The sequence below is a fragment of the Poecilia mexicana genome, unplaced genomic scaffold (genome assembly GCF_051168715.1).
Source record: "Poecilia mexicana isolate PSO_F unplaced genomic scaffold, ASM5116871v1 scaffold_11, whole genome shotgun sequence".
Taxonomy (NCBI): Eukaryota; Metazoa; Chordata; class Actinopteri; order Cyprinodontiformes; family Poeciliidae; genus Poecilia; species Poecilia mexicana.
This window is the reverse complement of record NW_028263380.1, coordinates 6,612,715-6,633,645: the sequence shown is the minus strand read 5'-3', so window position 1 is coordinate 6,633,645 and position 20,931 is coordinate 6,612,715. Positions and strand designations below refer to the sequence as shown.

Genomic DNA, 20,931 nt, shown 5'->3' with positions numbered 1-20,931 from the left:
CCCCCCCTTACATTCCATGACTTTGCAAGAAGATAAAGTTGAATGCTGGTCCAAAAGGAGCCTGGGAAATCATTTTTAGCTACATAGTAGTTGTGCAACAATATAACCAGCTCATGAGATTATACATCATATTAGGTTTTTTTTAATTATTTTGGGGAAAACTTTAAATCCTCCATTTCTTTTGTTGTTTTCACAAAGTAAAAAGTTTCACAAATCACCAACTGTGATTTTAAAAATCTAATCTAGTCGGTGTATCTTGTTCCAGTTGGAGGCTAGCAGTTATCACTAGCCAGTAATGGTAATCCCTCTGCGTTTCAAAAATCGTTCGTACCTCGTTTTAATCCGTCTCTGTTTAAGGCTGACTTTCTGTTCAAGTAAAAGTCTCCAATATAGACACAACAGCTTGTCAAGCTCCAAAGAAACACCATTACATCTGGGGCTCATAATAATAACTTCCCTGCCAGCATGCCTAGGTGGGCCCCATATGGGGAAAAGGAGGGCAGACCAGATGGGTCCCATATGGGTTCGTCCGCCGGTTCCACGGTGGCCCCACATGGGTATGCCCATTTAGGGCCCATGTAGGGCCCACGTAGGCTGTGGCCCTACATGGCCAAACCCATGTGGGGCCACCGTGGAACCTGCGGACAAACCCATATGGGACCCATATGTCAGCCCTCCTTTCCCCCATATGGGGCCCACCTAGGCATGCTGGCAGGGTTGCATGTCTCATAATAGCAGCAACTCCATAACTCTTTGACAAGAAACATTTTGACATTTTGCATGATCTAGTCCTAAGAGATCTTGTTTGTACTCAGACTCCCACAGCCTTGGAGAAACATTAAATCTTTCTACACTGTTGATCTATTAATTGGTTTGTTGGTTTCATCTTATCTGAGATTGGGTCATGGGGTAAATGGGTCAAGGTCCAGACATCCCACTACATCGGATACATAGGTCTACCCAAGGATCTCTGGGAAACCTCTAAAGAAGGCTTCCTGAACTCCCTAAATTAGTTGACAATTTTTTCATCACGACTAATCTGACGAAGCGATTCAACCTTACATTTTGTCTGACTCGTGATCACACACAGGAGATGTCTGGACTTTTTGAAGCGAGGATCGTTAAAGGGGCAGTATTATGTAGAATCTACTTTTTTGAGCTATACATTGTTTTATAAAGTTATTCCCTCATTAAAATCATACTTGGGGTGTTGCCTTGATTCTTTAATGCGTGTTTGAGAAATCCTTTAACCTCCTGTAGCAACCGTTCAGGTGTGTAAAACGTCTAGGTGGACCTAGCCCCACCTTTGAGATGCAGCTCTTCCTCTGAGCTGCAGTTTCCAAGCTTGGGCACCTCCCCCACTTGTCTCCTTCAGACTAGCCAGCAGCAATTAGCAAAGACCTGGTGGAACTGCATATCTGTGGAGCTCATTATACGAGCTATGTATCAGTAAAATGTTGGTAAAACGTTGTTAAAGGATTAATAGAGGAGCCTTGTTGTGATGACTTCCTGAAGGTGGAGTTTCAATAAGAGAGGAGTTTTTAAGAGACAGAAGCCCAATTTCACAGCATTAAATTACAAAATCTAATTTATTTTAAGTCATATTTGATATATACAACATTTTAGAGTGACTGCAGTGTCTTGATTGTGTTATAAAATATCACTATGTGCCTGCAAAATACATAATACTGCCCCTGTAAAGGTCTTGGTAATGGATCCCCCATCGGTATTTGAAAGACGTCGCATCACTAAGAGCTAAATTTGAAGTGAAATGAAGATATGGTTTTAGTGTTGAAAGGTAACAACTAGTCAAACGTACTCTGTTTTAACTAACTTCAGCATTTAAAAAAACTCAAACTACAAATATCTGTGTAACCTACATGCTAGGTTAATGGATATTAACGTATTCTTGGGTTCTGCATCTCTTGTAGTCACTGTGAAGACGAGTTTTCTTCAATTTCAATGAAAGTTGTTAAATTTGTATTAAATCTTGTTTTAATATTGGCACAAGATTACATCAGGGGAATAAGGTTAAAAGTGGAACTTGGCTCGCGTTGTATATTTTCAAAGTTGATGAGAATCTCACGGTGTCGGGTCATGTGGAGTTGAGCTCCTCATTGAGGCGCCGCTCTGGTGAAGTGAGATTGAGTTTGGCGGCTCTGCAGTGGTAATCAGCTCTGACTGGCCTGAAATCTGAAGAACTTTCACTGACATGAAACACAGACAATGCTGCAAAAGAGTCCAGAGTGTCCAACTGCTAACAGGAAGTCAAATACTGGCAATAGAGATTCGGCAAGAGAAGCACCAGGTGGCGGAAAACTTTTATAGAAATATAGAATCAGTGACGGCTGAATTTGAATGTGTTTACTGCCCAGAATGGTTCTCTAGTGTTCAGACTTCAGGCGCCACTTGGACTTGAGGAGAATCATTAGCTAAAAATGCATTTCAAGTTCAATTAACTTTTAACTTCACACTGTGTTCAATGCTTAAAGCTGCAGTATGTAACTTTATAAAAGATGTTTTTTACATATTTGTTGAAACTGTCACTATTTAGTGACATCATAGTACGAGAGAAATTATCTGTGAAAAAAATCAAGCTTCTCTGACTTCTCCCAGTGCTAATTAGAAGCAACCAGTCAGAGCCAGGAGGCGGGTCTTAATGCTGTCAATCATGACCATTTGCACACCGCTGTTCCAAACCCTCAAACTCCTCTTGATTTCTGCTATGATACAACTTCTCCCCATTAATAGAGCCTGTTATGAATGCTAAGGCTAGTTAGCATAGCGGATAATCGATCTTCCTGTAACGGTGACTTGTTTTTCCGCCATTTGCACATTTAGCAGCACATTCCCAGGGAGGATCGACAGCGTTAAGATCCTCCTCCTGACTCTGATTGGTTTTTTGTTCAGGATAAGTAAACTTCAGATTTCTTCAGATGGGAATAGGTGGAGCAGATCAATCATTTCATAAAGTTACATATTGCAGCTTTAAGTCCCCTTTTGGCAGCTCAGACAGCCATGATGGCATTTTTAAGAAACTTGCAATAAAGTTAAGACCTGGAAAGTGACATCTAAAACGTTGACATTTTTGTTTCAATATTCCAAATCTTGTTTGCTTATTTTAACTTTTCTTTTGCATTTTTCTTTTGCTTTAGGGGAGAAAAAAAATGTAGTTTGAACCTCCACAACATCTTGTAATTGTTAGTTGCAGGCAGCCGAGCTTTTGTTTATTCAAAGCTGTTGGAGAGGTTATCTGCTGGCTGCGTTCAGTGTTTATATACAGAAAAGCAGACGGTGTGCAGAGTCATCCACTGAGTAAAGAAGTCTTTTTCACTCTGCAGCTCGAGTTACTGAGGAAGAGGCTGGCTCCGGCTTAAAACAACCAGATCAATTGTGATACGTCTGTGCCTGTGTAAAAATGTGTGCGTGTGTGAGAGGGAAGGAGAGAGAGAAAGAGGTTTAGGGGCTCATAAACCTCTTGGGCAAGTGGCTCTGACCCAGGTGCAGATTACTGTGTTTGACCTCTGACCCATAGTGTGTGTGTTTGGTCATATGTGCGCAGGTGTCTGCTTGTAACCCCTCAATCCAATATGTTGCAATTGTGTGTGTGTGTGTGTGTGTGTGTGTGTGTTGCCATAAGTGGCATAGGAGACAATAAACCCTGTTAGCGTTTCACCTCTCACCCTTTACTATTAAAGTGGAGGGAAAAAAGAGAAGGAAGGGGGGAAGGGAGAAACGAGGCAAGGTGAGTTAGTTTTAAACGTATAATAATAGTAGAGCTAAAAATATGTTTTACCTCTAGGACATTTTCACACTCTATCCTGTTACATTTACTAGACTTAGTGTCCTGAATTGGGATTTTATGTGTCAGACAAACACAAAGTAGTGCATAATTGTGAGGAGGAATGAAAAAGATGCACACATTTCTAAAATTTGACAGAAAATATGGTTTTGAAGAACCCCGTTTAGTTACGATTACATCTTTTAGGTTATGTCTCTCACAGCTTTGCAGATCTACACACTAATGGTTTCATGTTCAGAAGATAAGATGAGGGAAATTCAGAAATATTCAGACTTTAATAACATCCATGAGAATTATGTGAGTTTTGTTAGGAATTGGATGTCATTTAAGAAAACCTATTATATCCACAGATAAGCAAACATATTTAGTCATAAACAGACACTTGTCAGATGTTTACAAGCTAAACACTAATATAATACATGGGATATATATTAAATATTGCAATATTTTTGCTGCATTTTTTTGTAATCAGCATGGAGGTGCTGTTCATGGTCTTAGACATCATGATGAAGAAAAGCACAGTGTGTGTGTGGGGTTTGGCCTCAATACCCCTGCAGCAGGCAGTGTTGATTGTGGAATAACATTGATTATATATGCGTAAAGTTTTGGTGTTTTAGTCAGAATATGCTAAAATTGGCATATTCTGCAACAATCCAGTCTTTATTTTAAAATCTTTCTCTCCCCCCCCTTTAAATTCCTGATAACTCCAATAGAAAGCTTCAAACTTTTAAAACTCCCAGAATTTTGCTCAACTTTATCCAAACTTTTTTCCAAAATGGCTTTTTTTTTTTTTTTTTCAGGCTTCCATGAAGGCCAGATTTATGATGTGCTATGATAGCAGAATCACTACTGTTGCTTTCTTGATTGATGCTCTTCTCATCCTGCCTTCCCGTCATGTCTTGGTGAATTGCGACGCTTCTTCTTCCCTTTTCAGATGATAAATTGAACGAGGTTCTTAAAGCGTTGTACGTGGCTTTCAGACCCAGCGCTGCTTTGAAGTTCTCTGCTATAAAAACATCTTATCCATCTTTTGAGTTGGTCCATTACATAAATTCCTTAAAAGAACAAAATTTAACAAATCAAATGGAGATGTGAGCAGGGGGGGAAATGAGAGCGGACCAGAAATCAAGCAGATGGAGAAGGAGGAAGACGTTGGCTCCTTGTGACGCACGCGGTATGTTCGTTATCGCTTCCTGCACCCGCTCGTCTCATCATGAATGTCCCTGCACAAGCGTGACTCCATGTAGTCGGTAGGAGCCCAGCTCTCTCAGGAGCTGCAGCATGAGTCAGGAGGAAAAGTCCAACACTAATGTGGAAAAAAAGGTGGGGGGGGCAAAAATAAAAAAACACACACAACAAAAACCCTTCTGCAGATGGTCTTCATAGTTTACATTTTGTCTTCCTCTTTCAAGAATGTGTGTGTGTGTGCCTCAAAGTTCTCACGCACACTGTATTAGGGGCCAGCTGGGTTTGGCCTGGGCTCTCTACACATGAGCCTGATTATGACTCAGTATTGCATTACTGACATTCCTCCATAGATCTTTTTTTCTCCACTCCTCTTTCTCTCCCCCCCTCTTTGCAACTGTTTAGCTCTTCCTTGACCCTTCCAGTTTCGCCCCAAACGCGTGGCACGTTATCCGTTCGCCTCCGCATCCAATTAGTTCCCACTTCAAATTTTTCTTTTTCCCTCTTTTTTTTTCTTTTCTCGTGAATGTTCAAGCTGTCGGTGTGCATTACACATGTTTCTATGGCCCTAACACTTCTGCCCAGTATTTCACATGCAGCTGAGGAGGAGGAGGAGGAGGAGGAGGAAGAAGAGGACAGGAGGCAAAGGGAGGGGCTAGAAATTGAAACCGTCAAGCCCGCTCAAAGGAAATGTCAGAAGATGCAGAAGAATAAGGGATGAGTCTCTCCGTCCTGCGATTGGCTCGGTAGTTTGAGCTCGTCTGCATGTGTGCTTGAGGAGTGGTGGGCGTGTCTTAAAAAGAGGGGGGAGAGATGGTGTGGCGCCATCAGTAAAAGGAGCTGACGGAGATAGTTTTTTGGACACGGGGGGGGATCAGGTGGATGAAACACAACCCTGGAGATAAGAGAGTACGTGACAGGTAGCAGCTCCCTGGTTAAAGAAAAAAAAAATCCCACTCTGGGTTAATCCACTAGGAGGAAGAGGAGGAGGAGAAGGAGGAAAGGAGCGACTGCTCATACCGCTCCTCGCAGCTCAGTACGGGAACAACGGGCAGCCTCCTCCGTCTCTCCTTTACTTTCGTCCTTCTTCTGTCACTTCCTCTCCCTCTCTTTTCTCCCCCGCCCCCGTTACCTCTCCTGCATTTGCCTCGCCAATCTGTCCTTCCTTTCCTCTCTCTCTCTCTCTCTCTCTCCTCCCTCGCTCAGTTTCCCTCTCTCTCTCCCTTCCTGACTTCCTCCTCCCTCCCTCTGTGTCCCTCCGTGTCACTGGAGAGCGTCTCAGTGTGAAAATGCCATCCTGCTCTCCAGACTGTTGCCTCTTACAGGCTGTGGAGGTAAGGGACCTGTGTGTGTGTGTGTGAGTGTGTGTTGAGTGTGTGTTTCTTCTCCAGTTTTCTGTTCTGAGGCTTGTGTCGGGCTTTCCAGAAGCGACCGAGTGTCAGTTTGGAAGCATGCTTTTTCTTTTTCTTTTCTTTTTCTTGGTTTAGTGTTTTTAAAAGTTTCCTCAAACAAAAACTCATGCGTCATACATTAACTTTTTTTTTTTTTTTTTCTTGTCGGGGGGCATGTGGGAAGAGAGGAGGCAGCCTTTGGGCTTTTGCAGAGGGCAGAAAAAGTGCAGTGACGTTGTTTTGGATTTCAGAGTGTGCCTTTGTGTCGCTGCTCTTGCTCCTGGTGATGTTTTGTGTTTTTATTTTTTACCCAGGCAGTTTACATTTTAAATCCTTTTGAGTCATTTTATTTCTTTTTAAACTTTGCAGAGCTTTCGTCCCGACTTCATTTTCCGCCCCCTCCCTCTCTCCTTCGCTCCCTCCCTCTCTCCTCCTCCTCCTGTCCAGCCCCCTTGGCCATCACCGGTTTTTCTGTCTTGTTTCATGTCATCTAAAGCAGCGGTTTTTTAGTTGCAGAAAAATATTTCTGCTTCGACGAGGGGCGAAAAACACACAAACACGCACACTTATGAGGTTCTCCGGGCGTCTCGGCGTATTTCTGTGGTTTGCAGACACTTTCTGATGTCAGTTCCCCCCTTGGTGAGAGAGAGTCCTGTGCGAGGGTTATCTGTGCAGCAGCGCACTCGAATGAGGGCAACATTACACCCGGTTTAAATGTCGCTTTGGGCACTGGGCTGGAATGGTTCAAAATGGCGCAACAATGGGAGGTTCTCCTGCTTTAAACCCGACCCGCTCGCAGCTCCAAGCGGTGACATTTTTAATGACAAAATTCAACACGTTACAAACTCACCGACTTATTTCAATCTCGAAGTGCGAGTGTGGGATTTTTTAAAAGAAGGATCTTCTTTTTTCTGCATTTTCTTTTGTGTAGACTTATCCGAAGGTGTCCGTTTCTTGTGTCTGGGATTTTTTTTTTTTAATTTTTGCGGAGGTTCAGATGCGTATTTGTTGGTGTTGGACAAAGTTTGGTTGTGTTGTGAACAAAAAGGGCTGAACTGAAGGCGCAGGGGCAGGCCAGCCTTTCCTGGACGTCATCCTTCTGTTTTTTTGTTTTTTTAAAAGCCCACTTCATGTTCGAGTGACAGAATCATGTGAACACAGCCTTTTTTAAGGGTGGACCTGGTTATGGAGGTAAATTTAGACACTGCTGTTTAATTATTATTTTCTCCACATAATCTAATTCCTGGGAGCAACTCGGGACGCACCGTGCACCACTCTTTTTTTTATTTATTTTTTTCTTCTTTTTCTCTTCTCTCTCTTTCTCCTGCTTGTGGAAAACATGACCTCCACTGTTCTCGTGCTCATTTGTGCTGTGTGTCTCTTCAGATCGTGAAGGTTTGGAGTGAGGATGGCGCCGGCAAAGTGGTGGAGATTCCAGCCGACATGACGGCGAGAGACGTGTGTCAGCTGCTGGTCTACAAGAGCCACTGCGTGGACGACAACGCCTGGACACTGGTGGAGCACCACCCCGTCCTCGGTCTCGGTAGGGGAACTCGTCCCAGCGTGGCTCTGATGCACCGAGGCACCTACAGGGCAAATAGCAAATTTTTGCCTCTATAGAAGTCAAACTTTAATCCTTCTTTACATTTTGCATGGATTCAGATTATTGCGATCAGATTTAAAGCGATTTTCATTGTCGGGTATTGATGTCGGCTACTTTTATCGGACTTAATGGTGTACAAAAGCGCCGATATACGCAGTTAAAAGCATATAAACCAGATTAAACGGGAATAATTTTCCACTATAGCCGTGTTTATTTGCCTACAGCGGATCTTTTCTGTGCTTGTGGGTCTTTTGGTGCCTCTCCAGAGACGTGTAGATGGACTCTATCTGGGGTGTGCCGGAGTTTAGCAGGGGCTTCAGTGGCGCAAAGGAGTGAAACCCTGAGATTTTAAATGAATGGATGTGTTGGAAACTCTGTATGTTATGTCTCCAAATAAATTCATATGTAACTATTTATGAAAAGACCATGTACTAGCCCCACCTGTAACCTAATCCTCAACCTCCAAGCTCATTAGACGTACCATCACATGCTCCTCCTTTTGTTTTGTTTTTTTGTGTGTATTTTAGTGACTGTGCTGCATTGCAACTAGAGCTACACAATATGTTGAGTTGCAGTTGTGATCGCAGTGTCAGTGTGTACAATATCACACTTTGAAAGGACTGCTCGGGTGCAGTATTTGACGGCAGAATAGGATTTCAGGTGCTTCTCTCCGATGATAAAATTGACATCTTGGATGTTTTGGGTTTTTTCTTCCACCTGATCTGCATCTTTGTGATCAAGATCACAAAGCCAAATGAGACGGCTTGTCATGTTTTAAAGATGTTAAAGAGGGTAGTTGGAAAAATGGCCTATTTGCTTTAAGTGTCTTACCAAGAGTTTTTGACCAAGCTTCTAGTTCAAATATCTTTATGCATTAAAATAAACCAAAACTAACTTACAAGTAACTTTTCAGCAAGATATAGGAGCCAGATTTAAGTGAATAATGTTGATGAAAAAGTACTATTTTACTTATAAAAAGACATTTTTCCCATCTAAGTGAAATAATCTGCCAGCAAAATAAGTACTTTTATCAATAGCAAGGAATTATTGACTTAAAACAAGCTCCTATATCTCACTGAAAAGTTACTTGTAAGTTAGGTATGTCTTATTTCAAGTGTACTAATATATTTCCACTAGAAACAGACAAAAAATACTTGCCAAGATTTGTTTTTGCAGAGTGGGCGTCTCTAGAAAACAGTTTCCTTTCTAAAAGCTTCTTGCAGCTTTTGCTCTGTCTCCGGCGTCATTTCTAAACGGCTTGCTAAAACTGAAAATGGCTAACTGAGTAAGAGAGGTGATGGCGGTTTGTCTGTGCATTTCAACCTTAAACCCTTGAAGTTGCAGATTGCAGTGTGGATGTGCATAATAAGCTTGTTTGGGCAGGGCGTTGAAGCCGGTGCTCCCTAGCATGGGCTGAACGCGCGTACGCCTGCATCTCCTGACGAGGGAGGTGTGGCAGTTGCAGGATTATCCGTTTTCCATGTTCTACTTACAATCCCTGCACCCTCCCAAAATAATTTACTCAAGGGGGGCTGGAAAGGGGAAAAGGAGAGAAGAAAGAGCCGTTTTTCCTCCTCACTTTTTTTGCTGGGTCTCCCTTTGAAGCTTTATTAATTTCTTTTTTTTTTTCTTAACTGAATCTTTCTTTGTCCTCTTACCAGCATCGTATTTATAGAGTCAAAGAATCGCTTTGTGCGTTTTCCTGCTTGAGCTGTGTTTCTGGAAAAAAAAAAAAGTACACTGAAGAGATGGAATGTGAGTTGCAGAGAGCGAGGAAGAGGGGGGGCGAAGAACGAAAGAGAGAGAGATGAAGAAAAAGCAGGAGACAGAAAGAAAGAGGAGGTGTTTAGGAGGTGTAGGGGGGGAGAGGATTTGGACGGGGCGAGAGGCCTGGACTTAAAGCGTCATACCAGAACCTCGACGGGCCAATGGCGGCTCACCGTCGGACGAGCCCCTAGCTGTCCTGGCCAATCAATCTCCCGTTAACCTTGCACAGGAAATTCCCAAATTCCCCTGCTTGTAGCCAGCACGCCTGTGAACGCGCACACAACCGGAGTCCAGACATTTCCACCCCTGTCGCGCAGCCACAGAGCTGTTTTTAGCACAAACGGCGACCACATTTTCACAAAACAAAAAGTAAAATAAAACCTTAGTTTTATTAAAGCTTGAGTGATTTCAACGTGATTTTTAAAAAATGAGCTGTAGAATAATGGTGTAACCTTTAACCGTCATTGTTCAGGAATAGTCGTAGACAGACGGAGGAAAGGAGAGCAGTGAGTGGGCAGGTCAGGCTCTTAATGTGTGCTTGTGTATTTGTGGCTTGTACTTTGCTTATGGCTTTGCTGCTCTCAGCAATCAGCCTAAATACATGACATCATCCTTTCTGCAAGGCCCCCCTCATCCTCACTTCCTCCTCCTCCTCCATCTCACACCACTTCTCCTCTCCACCTTCACCTCCTCCCTGCCTGCCTCACAGTGCCTCTGCTTTTTTTCACAGCCCCTCCTCATTCAACATCTCAGAACCCCCTCTCACTCCCTCCCTCCTCCTCCTCCTTCACTCGTCTCATAGTAACAGGCGATTTTTCTTGCTGTGTCATTGTATGCAAGAGTTGAACTGGGGATGTGATGATAAATATAGAGGCAAAGCACCCCTGCTGATGGCGTGAATGGAGGAAAAAAAGGACAGTTAATCTGAACACTGGTGCTCTGGGACTGGTGTGGCTAAGTCAGGTTAGCATTTCTGACTGGGTTTTACTCTATGGTGGGTTGTTGCGAACGGGTGTGCCTGCTTGAAGAATAGAGGGGATGTCAACACATGTTCTGTCGAAATTTGACACATTTTTGTAATGCGTTCAAAATCGGCCTTAGTTGATAAATTTTTGGGTTAAAACGCTACATCTCTGATGAAATTACAAAGTGTGACATCAGGAGTGAAACTAAATTGCCTTGCACAAATATTAGTAGGCTTTGAATATTTTCCCATGTTGTTATAATACAACTACACAATGTTGCACATTTTAGTAAAGGTTTAGTCAAATGTGTTTTTCTCACAACTTTTGTCACAATTTCAGTAATGAGTGATAATTTTAGTTTTAGGCCCTGAAACTAACAGTATTTTCGGATGTTGATTGGGAAGACGCTCTCAGCCAGCTGTAGTTGTCATGCCAGTCCGCTAGATGGCGCTGTGACTGTAGCATGCGCTCTTGAGCTTTAGCTTCCACCTCACTAGCTTCCACCGTCTCTGTCTCCTATGGAGGAAGTGCTCATTTAGCACATATATTTCTCATCAGAAATTGCGCTAAACTGAACAGGTATAAGTAGTATAACACTGTATAAAGTTGTCCGCCGTTATTTTTTTTGTTGCTATCAGACCCTGAATGTACAGACTAAACCCTGCAGCCGTGCGATCTACGCATGTGCGCTCTCTGTCGCAACCTCCGCGGGGGTTGTGACAGAAACCATTGACATAATATAAGGATAGACGCCTCATGGACCGCTCTCGCCTATTGTCGCTGACGAGATTTAGGGCGGCCATCTTGGAGCGGTACTCCACTCCACTCAGCGTTATGTGTTTAGCAGGCACAATGACGTATCAGCGCATTAAATCGATCATAACACACTTTTTTGTTACTGGAAACCATATTCAAACATCTGTCAAAGCAGCATTTATAAACAATTGTATTTTTTAAGTGTTTTTAATACATAGTTCATCATATTTAAATATGCTTAGTGGCTATAACAATAGAATAGGAATGGAATATTCTTATATCAATGTATGAAGAGCATATTACAAAACACACAGCCGTTCATAATTTATTTAATAAATTATTTAGTAATATCAATATATATTTATATAACTATACAAACACTAATAAATAAAGATTAATAATGGCACAAATAAATAATGATTAATAGTGAATTATATATATATTTTTCAGCTGACGAGTCCAAAATCCGATGCGAGATTCATCCGTGCTGCAGTGAATCCGTCTCTCTTTATAGATATCTCCCTCTTCTTCCTCACATCGTGTCTTTAGGAAACTTTCAAAACAAAAACGGAAGATTTAGGATGTATCTTACTTTTGACAGAGTGAAAGAATATAAATAATAGTCTTTACCACCTGTGTAAACTTTGTTGGTGAATGTTATAACACATAATATAAGTTGTATAATATGTGTTATATTGTTTCATTTCTAATATAGGCCCTTGTGTCAGATAATCTAAGTCAATGTTGGAGAATAATTAATTTTTTTAGATTTACAGAATCTCAGTTAGCCTTCATAGCGGGGCTGAACCCGTATTACACCAAGCACTGTAGCTAATATTAGCTGGTATCTCACAGGTGGACATAAATACAGTACAGTAATATTCTAATCACAATATATACACAATAATATGTCCATCTTACTTGTGAAATGTTGTCTGTGGAGCCGTCACATCAATAATCCATAGATCTGAATAACAATATCCCTCACTGCTGAGGCATCTTCTGCTGTTTTGGTTGAGCAAAGTAGGAGGGTATACCGCTCCAAGATGGCCGCCGTATTTCCTGCGCCGGACCGGCCAATGCGGGGCCTACTCTTATATTATGTCTATGACAGAAACGAGTGGCTGGATGGCAACAAAAATATGTTTCGGCTTAACTGAAGAGCGGTTCCGTGTAAACAGGGCCTTAGTCAAGAACTCCTCGATTAAATTGATTGTAAATTTACCCAAGAGGCACGCTTTTTTACGACCTCTTGGGTCTTTATGGAAAATAATTTCTTGAAACCTTGCTGAAATATTTTCTCGAGGGTGGAAGAAATAAAAGTTAATTTTACAATACCCAGAGGCACAAATTAATTGCTATTTTTCATTGCTTGTTATATAATGCATCTTTAATTACTTTTACCTTTTTTCCCAATTCTGAAATGGCCAAAACCTGGGGTGTGTATTTAAGCACAGTACACACATGATTCATCAAATTAACAATGGTGGAAGCAGTGCCAATAGCGCAATCTCAGCCTTCCAAGTTCACATGTATCATTTCAAAATGAAATTATCATAAAATGCACTATTGGAATATTAACATTGTTACAGCAAGTGTCTCTTCTGCTATCATACAATATAATCATTTCACTTCTTCCCATTCTCATTGGCTTTCAAACCTTTCCCTCCTTCCCACTTGACTAAAACTTGTAATTATATTTAATCTCCCTGGAACATTTTTGCTGCATTTTTATTGGTTGACAAAAAATGTCAAATAGTTTCATCTCAGCATTAGTCATTCTGGCTTTTTTGTTCAGTTCTTGGCAAAAACTGCCAAAGCCCTTTCGGCAATTAAATTAACACAATAACCATTAGCATTTGTGTGTTTTCCTGGGATTTTATATGATAGACCAAACAAAATGTGCCTGATTGTGAAGTGGGAGGGAAATTGATATATGGTTTTTAAATGAAAATTTTAAGTTAATGTAGGGATAAATTTACTGAAGAAGAGATGCCAATAGACGAATAGAGGACACGGCAAATATGTGCAAGGTGTTCTGGCTAGACGGGGCCAAAATTAAACCTCCTGCTCCAAATAACAGAATTGGCACTGCTTATAACTAAATACATATCTGGAACAAACTTACGGAAAATTGTGAAACAGTCGAAACACTGAGTTCCTTTTGGATTAAAAACCCACCTGCTTAGAGGTGCTTTTGTACAACAATAAATGAAACGCTAACCAACATTTTGATGTGTGATGACGACACTTGGAAACATTTTATATTTCAATAGTTGATTTTGTGTTTTTATGATGTGAAGCACGTTGAACTGCCTTGTTGCTAAAATGCGCTATGCGAATAAAATTTGATTTGATTTCAATATAACGGCGCCAAATGGGGCAACATTATTTCCATCTACATATCTGACTAAAACGTTCCACATAATTCAACATTTGAAGTTATAAGACCATATGAGTGTCGCTGCTACACGTGAAATAGGTTTTCCTCACCGATGCGTGACGCGGTGCTAACTCTGCCCATCTCTTGTTCTCACAGAGAGGTGTGTGGAGGACCACGAGCTGGTGGTTCAGGTGCAGGCCTCCATGAGCAGCGACAGCAAATTCCTCTTCAGGAAGAACTATGCCAAATATGAATTCTTCAGGAACCCACTCGTGAGTTTCTTGCATCCCTGATTTGACCTCTCTGTGACTGCTTGCTCTTAGCACGCAGCTCCTTTCTCACAAACACACACACACGCACACACACAGACAGCAGAGTCTCTCCAGTTATTATTTTTCCCCCCTTGGTAGTTTTGGGTACACACAGCTAAGGGATAATTATTTTGTTTTCACCTTAAATGTAACAAGATGATCACGTTTTCACATTTTGTTTTCTCCTTGACTCAGTCCAGAGGATCTGCTCTGTGATCCTGTGTTTCAGCACACGCTGCTGCTATCATGTTACAAGCGCATTGATGACGATAAATCAATGCTCACATGTTTGGTGTAATGTTTCACCATCTTTAGGTCAGTATGTCAGGAGGCAAACAGTTAACTAGCAGTAAACATTTAGCCATCGTTTAGACACTGAGCTGGGGCAAAGATTCCCTCATGCTGCCCACAGACGGAGCATTTCTGTGCTTTATCCACTGCTGTGAAGATCCACATTAATCTTCTTTTACTTACTGTGAAATTTCTGCTTTAAATTTGAAATGCTAATAATGTGACTTTTTTTCATCTAAAGAGGAATAAATTTTTTGTTATTTTACTTAAAGCACTTCTCAAGTTTTTATTCAACTTTTTAAAATTTATTAAACAGTGAAGTTTAAATAATTTCAAAAGTAATTAAAGTTGCATACTTATGATAACCCATAAGGCTGCTTATTTCATGGAATACTTCAAAATAACTCGTCACTTAAAATATTTGGGCTTGAATATTCAGGAAAGAAACAAAAGGGACGATATTTCTTAAACAAAACTTTCATTTTATGACTTAATTTGCTGCAGTTCAACTTGGAGACAGAGCTAACTCAGTTTAATTTGACAAATCAAATTAATTTCACACTAAAATGTATTAGAACAGCCAGGATGGGTTAGATTAATGGGATTTATTGATTATACAGATCTGGCTGGTTGTGTTTTGGAAATGGAACAAAGTTTTTAAGGAGCTTAACTTATGACTAAGATTGGGACTAGTTTTCTGGATTTTTTTTCCCACAATAAATACATTTTCATTACAGGTAAAGGCCATTTACCATCATTTGAAACCAGTCTCAAATGAAACCAGGCTGTATTTTTGTTGGGTTTTTTTGCATTTACTCATGCAATCTTTGTCTCATCCTAACACCGTTTTGATCTGAAACATTTAATTGGGATGACAAAAAAAATTGCAAGTAAGCAAATATTTGGCCATTATCTGCAAATATAAGAAAAAAATAAGTAGCTATTGCAAATGTTTAGCTGGAAGGTTGGGAATATTAACAACACAGTGACTCTGAAACATGTTAAGTTCTCACTGGGTTTTTCTCCTGATGAACAAAACTACTCAACATATTAAAAGAAACTCTTTTAATATGTTGAGTATTAAAAGAGTTCATTTAGGAGGTAAGCTGGGTGGATATTTGCTGTAAAGAAGCAAAAGAATCAGAGTTATTGAATAAGATCCAGTAAATCAAAGCTGCACAGTGTTTGTTTGTTAGCTAGCGATGCAGCCTGAAATCACTAAAAAATGAGGAGAAACTTTAATAAGCTGGATAATGCCTGTTTGCACCTTTGCAAAAATGATTTTCAAACTTTGTTTTTATATTTTTTGTTAGCTCGAGTATCGCAGCAGCTTGATATGCGGTCCTTCATGTCTCAGTAACCCGGTGCCAGCCAGCCAGGCCGTGTTAGCTGCCCTGCATGGCATCTGGTGATGCGAACTCAGCTGGGGGCTCTCTGCAGCTGTATAGAATGACATTACTGCCGGGATGATTTAGGTGTGTGTCAGAGCCAGCAGGTGATCTCAGCCCTGTGGTAATGAGCCCAGTAAAACAGCAGAGTGCTGGCTGCAGCCTGTCAATCACGCTAAGAGTGGCGCTGCTGGCTAAAGGGGATTACATCAGTGGGTGAGATCATACTGCATCTACTGCAAGGCTGGAGTGCCCTCTTTCACTTCCCACCACTTAGCGTTTGAGCCCTCATACCCATTACACACACACATGCACACGCAAACACACACACACACACACTCGCATAGATCTATTCTGTAAAAAGAGATGCTATCCTCTCTTAGCTCTTGCATGCTCTAAGTGGTTTCAGGTGACTGTGTCTTTCTTTGTCCCTTTCTCTGACAGCCATTGTCAGCGTGTTGGTTTGTGTGCTTCTTTCCCATCCAGAACTTTTTTCCAGAGCATATGGTGGCTTTGTGTCATGAGTCTGACTGTTCGATCCCTCAGTCACAGCTCTTACAGGTGAGAAAGCTACCTGCTAAAAAGTTAAAAACTAATTTAACGTCCTAAAGATTCTCTGTAAATATCACTTGCATCTCATCGGATGCACAGATTGCTTTGCGAAAGTATTCGTACCTCTTGAACGATTCTCCTTTTGCCACGTTTCAATCCCTAACTCTAAAGAAATGTATGTTGTCTGTGGTTTTAAGTGTCAGACCAGCACAAGGAAATGCATATTTGTGAAGAAGTGGCCAATTTATGAACAAAAGTGATGCGTGTCTTTAAACGCTGTAAGAATCTGAAAAGTGTTTCACACATTTGTATTTGTGTTGCAAATGGCTGAAGCTCAAATTTGATAAAAAGCATCCTTGAGCATCTAATTTGAAGTCTTTCCATAAATTCTGAATTGAAATTAGGCCTGGACTTTGACTAGGCCATTTTATCAGACTACAAAAACACAAAATTTAACAAAGTAATTCTGGTCAGGTTTCTAGTTCAAATATCTTAGTACACTTGAAATAAGACAAAACTAAATTACAAGTAACTATTCAGCAAGATATAAGAGCTTGTTTTATATCAATAATTCCTTAATACTGATGAAAAAGTTCTAAATATAAGTGAAATAATCTGCCTACCTATCTTATACCTAACTTGTAATGTGAGAAAAATGTCTTCTACAAGAAACCAGACCAAAAATACTTGGTACAATTTTGGGTTTTTGCGGTGCAAAAATATGCAAGCATGCGATTATATACGATTTGATCTCTGGATTTGTACTTGGGGTTGTTGACCTTTGCCCCCAGTTTCAAGTCTTTTGCAGTTTCTACATTTATTAGTGCAAATATCTTGGCAAGGCTTGTAAAAAATGTTCCTAAGTGAAACAGTCTGCCAGTGGACCAAGTACTTTTTCATCAATATTAAGAGATTATTGATTTTAAACAAGCTACTACGTCTTGCTGAAAAGTCACTTGTAAGTTAGTTCTGTCTTATTTCAAGATAAAATTGAAAAGTTAAATTTTCATGTTAAATTTCATGGCTGGAAGCAAACACAACTTGTAACAAATTAGTTTCAACAAAAGCTTTCTTGTTGCCGCTCCTCCATTAAAGCCAGATTTGAGGAGTGCACAGCGAATGGACGGACTGTCGATGGAATCTCTCATGTAAAATATGAAAAGAGGAATAAACATTTTTGAAAGACTCTGTAAACGAGGAAGTTAAATCCTAACAGCAAACCAGACAAAAGGCATTTCAAGCTAAAAACCCGTGGAAATGAATGTCACAATTATAGCAAAATTACTTCTGCTGTAGATCAGCAACACAAAAAGAGCATCAAGCTTGATGGGCATAGATTTATGTTCTTCAAGTTGAAAAGTAAAATAAAAGTATAATGCATCGAGACAAAAATGGACAGGAGCCTTTTTGATTCTTTTTCTTCATTTAATCATGTACGTAGTCCATCCATACCGTTCTTGTTTGATGTAATTTTGCTTTTAATGTTTTATTTCTAGAATTTTCTGAACTCCAGCAGCTGTCCTGAGATCCAGGGCTACCTGTATGTGAAGGAGCCAGGAAGAAAGTCCTGGAAGAAGCTCTACATGTTCCTGCGACGCTCAGGCCTTTACTACTCAACTAAAGGAACATCCAAGGTGAGAAATATGCTTTTTTTGTTGTTTTTTTAATCCTCAACTGATAAGATGGTGTACCAACTTTTTTTTCCATTTATAATCTATAATCTGTTTTCTTTCTGCCCACAGGAACCCAGACATCTGCAGCTGCTCTCAGATCTGGAGGACAGTAACATTTACACCATCATCACTGGGAGGAAGCTTCACAACGCCCCTGCAGACTTCCAGTTCTGCATTAAGGTACAACCTGCGTGTTTCCTGCCATCCTAAGCGACTTCTCCCTGAGAGAACAGAGATTTGTGTCGTCTGGTTTAGCGATCTGAGCCATTTCTTCATCACTGAGACGTCCCAGTTTAGGGGCCAACTTGTGGCCTTTAATGCCACCTCTTCATAATAAGAGACTCTGCTCCCTCTTTGCTCGCAGGGTATCATGTGTGTATCTGTGTCAGAGGACACGAGGGTTAACGCCGCCCACCAGGGGGTTAAACACAGTCTCTGCTCCACGCGTTATCTGTGGTGGGTCACCTGCTGATCTGGGATAAGCCTAGTGGGATAAGCTCTGGATGGTAGAGCAAGTCGCCCCCCTCTAAACCTTTCAGCTCTCTTTTTACACTTGATGGGGGCTGGGGGATGCAAAGGTTGCATTAAAGAAGAAATATTTCCATTTTTTCACCATTTGACTGAGTTTTTTTTGGTCATGGATAATGAAAAGCTATGAAAAGGCTGAAGATGTGTAAATAAATACATCTTCAATCGCAGTATAACACTTTGTAACCAAAATTCAGTGCACGTACATTTATTTAGTTTGGACAAAAACTCAATTTTAAGTAATAGTTTTGTGCATTTCCCAAGTATCACCAAAGTGGCATGTTTTGTCACCAATAGATAATAAAAACAAAACACAAAAAGCAAAAGAAAACAATCCTGTTTGGTGGCTCTGTGTGTGTGGTTGGAAGATCTTGTTTGATTGGAAACTTGGCCTGTCACAGTAACATTTACTGGACGATAAATTGTCCCAGTAATTATTGAGATAAACGATAATGTTGTTTTGAGGCCATTTTCAATTCATTTAATGATGATAACAGCAAAATAATGCAAGTTTGCTCTGTTTTCCAGATGCTGGATCTGGAAGACATCCAAAATAAAACGCAACAACCAAACGGAAATAAAAATCCCACACAACTGAAACCATAAATAAAAATAGACCATGAAGTCTCTGTAAACAAAATTACCCTTCCAAAAATATCCTTCATCAGAAAGAAAATGATCAGGCTCCTTTTTATTTATTCTGTGAATAACTGGGACAGGCTTATTAGAAGCTCATTTTGTTTTCAAAAGCCAAAATTTTCTGGTTGGGGAAAAAAATCCACGGAAACTCTCTGAAGTCCATTTTTCAGGTGATAAAGATGGACGATTTTCACCAACACCAACCACTAAATCCAACATGGTGGCCATGCATTTAAAAGAGCGATGCGACCTGCAGCAATGCATGTTTTAGGCTGGATGAACATGCAACGTTCACATTATTGGTTGATTTAAGACAGTTGACTTGTTTTACCTTTTAAATAATTGAAACCAGCTAAGATAAAACCAACAAGGTCTGAAAGTAACAAGTTCAAACATGCACAAAACATAAAGTATCCTCTTTAATGAGCAGTTAATTTCACTGGTCATTTTTCAGGACTCGTTAAATATCAGTAATAAAACTATCAGTTGTTTAATCTGTGTTTTTTAAAGATACTGTGGGAAGCTTTTGAATTCTCCAGACTGATATATTTCATAACAGCTGCTGTCAAAATCCCTGTTCCCTCTGAAAACACGTTGTTCAAATCGAGATCATTAAAGCGCGACCCCGGTGTTATGAAACATAACAGTTTGAATACTTTTGTGAGCCGTGGAATCGGGGCTCGGCCGTGTTTGTGTTCCCAATGTGTTTCTCATTAATTTCAAACCCCGCTGTGTCCTCTGCTTGGTTGACAGCCCAATAAAGCCAGGAGTGACTGTAAGGAGCTCAAGATGTTGTGCGCCGAGGACGAACAGAGCAGGACGTGCTGGATGACCGCCTTCCGACTGCTCAAAGTAACGACGACTCTTTTATTTGTTTTGGACTCGAGTCCGCGGCTCTAACAGCTGACTCCGTCTCCTCTGCCATCTCCACAGTACGGGATTGTCCTGTACCAGAACTACAATGTGCCCCTGCAGAGGAAGGCTAACAACTCATCTTTCTCTGGGCCCGTGGTGAGTTTCTTCTCTCTGCCGCCGCCGTCGTCCCATCACCGCCCAGCTGTCACGTTTTCCTGCTTAGCAAGAACCAGTTCACTGTGATCTTGGAAAAACAAAACCCTGGGCCACCGGAGCGAGTTGAGACATTTCTGGCCAAACATTTTGACACGTTGTGCTTGAGGGGCAGAGGAGTGAAGGAGTTAAGGAAACGTTTATTAAAATGTCACACAGTTTCTTCACTGTGTGACATTTATTGGCAGATTAATATATATTGACAAATATTGGCAGAGTTAGAAATGGAAATGAAAATAGAAATGTATTGTTTTGCAAAGAGGAAATTCAGGTGGAGCAACAGATATGGTTTTTAAACAATGTATAAAAAACAAGATTAACAATAATAATATTATACTGTACAAGTAAGCTGATGAATTGAACTATTTTGTATCTTTTTGTTAGATAAGCCTGATGTGTCAAGTCAAAATTCACAAATAAAATAATAATAATATACTGTACAAGATTATAACAAAAACTGCTGTGCAGTTATTAGAAAGGGATTCTGCAGAAAACAGAAGTGCACCAACAGTGGAAATTGGTAAAAAAAAAAAAAAAAAAGTTGTTCAAAAATTGTACAAAAATTTGTTTCTGATGGGAAATGAGACAAAAACCTATAAAAAGTATTAATTTAATGCAAAAGGTGCATC

General features: G+C 40.5%; 1 protein-coding gene across 1 annotated transcript in view; it reads left to right on the top strand.

Moving 5' to 3' along the window:
- The window catches only part of LOC106922638 (growth factor receptor-bound protein 10-like), a 56,817-nt gene that overhangs the window by 25,718 nt on the left and 10,168 nt on the right, over positions 1 to 20,931 (top strand). The window contains exons 6-12 of the mRNA XM_088010105.1: positions 7,765 to 7,921; positions 14,009 to 14,124; positions 16,329 to 16,403; positions 17,891 to 18,028; positions 18,137 to 18,247; positions 19,988 to 20,086; positions 20,168 to 20,245. Of these exons, the coding sequence (XP_087866231.1) occupies positions 7,765 to 7,921; positions 14,009 to 14,124; positions 16,329 to 16,403; positions 17,891 to 18,028; positions 18,137 to 18,247; positions 19,988 to 20,086; positions 20,168 to 20,245 (774 nt within the window). The remainder of the gene's footprint in view (positions 1 to 7,764; positions 7,922 to 14,008; positions 14,125 to 16,328; positions 16,404 to 17,890; positions 18,029 to 18,136; positions 18,248 to 19,987; positions 20,087 to 20,167; positions 20,246 to 20,931) is intronic.